The 3,904-nt window shown below is 43.4% G+C and overlaps 1 protein-coding gene across 1 annotated transcript; it reads left to right on the forward strand.

The window, feature by feature from the left end:
• Positions 1–1,228: 1,228 nt before the first annotated feature.
• On the forward strand, positions 1,229–3,550 carry inab (internexin neuronal intermediate filament protein, alpha b). The gene is made up of 3 exons (XM_033969461.2): positions 1,229–2,282; positions 2,578–2,702; positions 2,824–3,550. Exons 1-3 carry the CDS (start codon positions 1,242–1,244, stop codon positions 3,092–3,094), a joined length of 1,437 nt encoding a protein of 478 aa, XP_033825352.1. The 5' UTR covers positions 1,229–1,241; the 3' UTR covers positions 3,095–3,550.
• Positions 3,551–3,904: the final 354 nt, after the last annotated feature.

Below are 3,904 nucleotides of genomic sequence, written 5' to 3' on the forward strand. Positions count from 1 at the left end.
ACATTCAGGGGGCGGGACGTGCTTGTGTCACCACAGAGGTGGGGCCTGGCTGCCTTCGTGGCATGATCACGTGGCCCTGCATCTGTTATCAGCTGATCACATTAAGGTACAGAAAGGCCGGAACCATCGTCCCATTCAAAAAAGTTATTCATTCACTCAGTTTCTGAACGTGGGGGCCGGATTATTGCACCAAAGCGAAAGTAATCCACTCAGTGTGCTGATGTATTTATTCATTTTTAAAATAGCCCATTAAAGCCATAGATGTAACAGTTTCTCTGCAGCTTGAACTACTTTCCTGTGACTTTTAGAGAAACCACCAAAATGTTTTGCAATTATTAATTTAATTTTACTCTCTAGATTATTTTAGTGTTGTATTTTATTGTGTTAGACCCCAAAGACACCAACCTTAAATCAGTTACAGTAAAATTTATTGATCTGTGCAATCATCATCTGTGCAGTATTTTCTTACACAGATTGAAACAAAATGATATGCAGTTGTATACATTGTGTTAATATTAAAGGAGTTTTCTGTTTTAGGATTCTTTTCTCTTTACGCTTTTCTTAGCCCTGGTTTACCCTGTTATTTGTCGGATGTTTAAGTATTTTCTGAGGTGTTGGCTATAGTAGAAACACGTTTTAGGATCGCTCACAAGAAGTGAAAAATGCAGATGTGAAGACTGTGCTTGGACAACAGGGGGCAGCAAAGTCACAAGTCATACATATGTTAGTACTATAACTATGCAGGAGTTTAAATAAGCAGCAAAAATGTAAGATGTGAGTTACTTTTGGAGAAGAGGTAGATCATTTATGTTGGAAAAAATCTGTCATACAAAAAATCTGTCATACAATTAATCTTAATCTAAACTACAAAGAAAGTATAATCACAATTCAGCATGTAAGTACACCATGAGAAGACAGACTGACACACTCAAAATAGTTAGCATGTTTCACAGAGAAAGGCACGTCTGGATCAAAAGTATCTTAATTAGGTTAGGTTTGCACTGATCACTATGGACATTTTCCCAAACAAAGAGCAGAGTCAGCACACAAGTGCAACTGCATAACGATCATTAACGTTATTCCTACTCAATTTGACACACTAACATTTGAGTTAAAACATGGTGTAGAGTTGTCTAAGTGACATGACGCACGCGGCCTGGGGGTGTAGGGGTATTAATTAGTGATTCGCTGGTCCTGTATATAAAGGGGCGCGCCCACTGCTCTGCTCCAGACGAGCCAAGATGAGTTACGGAGCTGAATCGTTTTCCTCCTCTTCCTACCGAAGGATTTTCGGGGAATCTCCCCGTTATTCTTCCTCCCCCGCACGCCCCACGATGTCTTCTCGCGGGGGATACCGGTCCACCTCTCTGTCTCGGAGCAGCGCCTCATCAATGGGCTCCTATAGAAAGTCCGGTGGTCGTTCATTTTCTTCTATGCCGCTGGAGAGCTTCGACCTGAATCAAAGTAACGTCCTCAACAATGAGTTTAAAATTGTCCGCACTAATGAGAAGGAGCAGATGCAAGGTCTAAATGACCGTTTTGCGATGTTTATTGAAAAAGTGCGCAACTTGGAGCAGCAGAACAAAGTCTTGGAGACGGAGCTGGTGGCGCTGCGCCAGAGGCAGAGTGAGCCGTCCCGCCTGGCCGAGCTCTACCAACAGGAGATCCGCGAGTTGCGCTCCCAAATCGAGGAACTCAACGGAGAGAAATCCCAGCTTCTGATCGACAGAGACCACGTCGAGGACGACCTCCAGAAGGTGAGAGTCAAGTACGAAGAAGAGTTCCGTGCGCGGGAGGAAGCAGAGGCTGCGCTCAAGGCTTTTAAGAAAGACGTGGACGATGCCACCATGGTGCGTCTGGACCTGGAGAAGAAGGTCGAGTCCCTGCTGGACGAAATTAACTTCCTCCGAAAGGTGCACGAGGAGGAGGTGGCCGAGCTGACCGACATGATCCAGGCTGCGCAGATCTCTGTAGAGATGGAGGTGGCCAAACCAGACCTGACCTCCGCCCTTAAGGAAATCCGCGGCCAGTACGAGTCCATGGCTTCCAAGAACCTGCAGTCTGCGGAGGAGTGGTACAAGTCCAAGTTTGCAGACCTGTCTGAGCAGGCCAACCGCAGCAACGAGGCAATCCGCGCAAGCAGGGAAGAAGTTAACGAGTTCCGCAGGCAGCTGCAGTCCAGGACCATCGAGATTGAGGGCCTGAGGGGCACCAACGACTCTCTGGAGAAGCAGCTTCGTGAGATGGAGGACAGGCATTCGATGGAAATCGCAGGATACCAGGTAAAATCCCTCAAAGTAGTGCTAAAAGAGCAGGCGCTGTCCATGGTGCTGAATCCTTCACTCCGGGGACAAAGGCACCTGAGGCTGACAACGCCCACTCTTTGTTTACATTTCCCATGTTTTTGGTGCCACAGACATACTACATTATTATAGCTATAAAATAATCATTTTGAGCAGTGTAAATCTTACACGAATACAACTCCTCAGGAGAACATCGTTCTCTGATTGTTGTGGGTTGATTGCAATTGTAAATATCTTGACGTTGATTACAATCATGTCTTGTCATGTTAATTAGGAGAATATGGCAGAGCTTGAAAATGAGTTGAGGACCACTAAGAATGAGATGGCTCGTCATCTGAGAGAATACCAGGAGCTGCTGAATGTTAAAATGGCACTGGATATCGAAATTGCAGCATACAGGTATGTTTAATCATTAAAATACAAATACATGTACAGTAATAAATAGACTTAAATACAGTAAAATGGGACATTTTTGAGAAACTATGGTTACTTTACTGTGTTTACTTGTTTATATCTATAGAAAGCTGCTTGAGGGAGAGGAGACTCGCATTGGGACAGGGATCACCTACTCCACCCCCTCCATTACCAGTGGGGGGATGCAGAGCTATGGATACACATCCCAAATGTACTCCAGCTCTACTAAAGCAGTCAAGAAAGAGAGCAAAATCGAGGAACCGCCCCAGAAGACCGCAGCCAAGGTGTCCCATGTTTATGAGGAAACCATTGTCACCACCAAGAAGACAGAGAAGCAGCCAGAAGCCAGCACTACCCCTACCACCCAGAAAAACTAAAGAGCATAATGTAGTGTATACTCTCTGTTAAGCCTCCTTTTAAACCTCTGTACCTGGAGCCTCTTCACTTAGCACTGATGAGTTTTGACAGATTGTGTGAAGTGTGAAGTGTTAGATGTGGAGCCGTGTGCAAGTGTAAGCCTTCCTCTTTTCCTCTATATCCCACACATATCTTTCCCAAACAGGAAACAGTAGTTTACAACCATAGACTGTATAGTCTATGTTTACAACAATAACATCACATAACTCAAAATGCATTTGCTCGTATCATATTTACCACCTGTAGTTTTATGGAAACAATGGGTTGTGGCTCATTGACCAGCACAAGCAGGAAGTGAAGCTGATTTGGTTGGTAATATGCACATATGCTAGATCTCAGAAGCACACAGTGTAAAATGTAACAAGCAACAAGCTTTTTTATCTGGTACAAATCTCCTATTCTAAAATGCACTACTGTGAAACAATATGCAAACAATAATCATGATTATATAATCCTTAGAGCTTATATATAATTATATAAGCCCTCACGTATATTCTAAACATTTTACGTTCACGGTATGAAATAATAACTCTACTCAATTTCAGAACAATCTATAGAAAATGCGACAATGCATGGTGTATGCAGATGCATGTAGTCCACCATCTCATCCATTCAATGTAAAACAATACCATGTTGTCTTTTACCACGTTGAAATACTACATCACAACAGGTGTCCAAATGGCCTTCACAGTGCTTTTACAGAGCCGGCAAACAATGTGCTTCATCATTACACTAAAGACAAAATCTGATCACTGCTAATTAATAGTGCT

This window comes from Periophthalmus magnuspinnatus, chromosome 1 (assembly GCF_009829125.3).
Source record: "Periophthalmus magnuspinnatus isolate fPerMag1 chromosome 1, fPerMag1.2.pri, whole genome shotgun sequence".
Taxonomy (NCBI): domain Eukaryota; kingdom Metazoa; phylum Chordata; class Actinopteri; order Gobiiformes; family Gobiidae; genus Periophthalmus; species Periophthalmus magnuspinnatus.

Excerpts from the sequence above, each read along its gene's own strand:
- inab (XM_033969461.2), top strand. The coding sequence starts at position 1,242 with ATGAGTTACGGAGCTGAATCGTTTTCCTCCTCTTCCTACCGAAGGATT. Across the intron at positions 2,283-2,577 it reads TGGAAATCGCAGGATACCAG|GAGAATATGGCAGAGCTTGA; the intron begins GTAAAATCCCTC and ends CATGTTAATTAG. Across the intron at positions 2,703-2,823 it reads ATCGAAATTGCAGCATACAG|AAAGCTGCTTGAGGGAGAGG; the intron begins GTATGTTTAATC and ends TTATATCTATAG.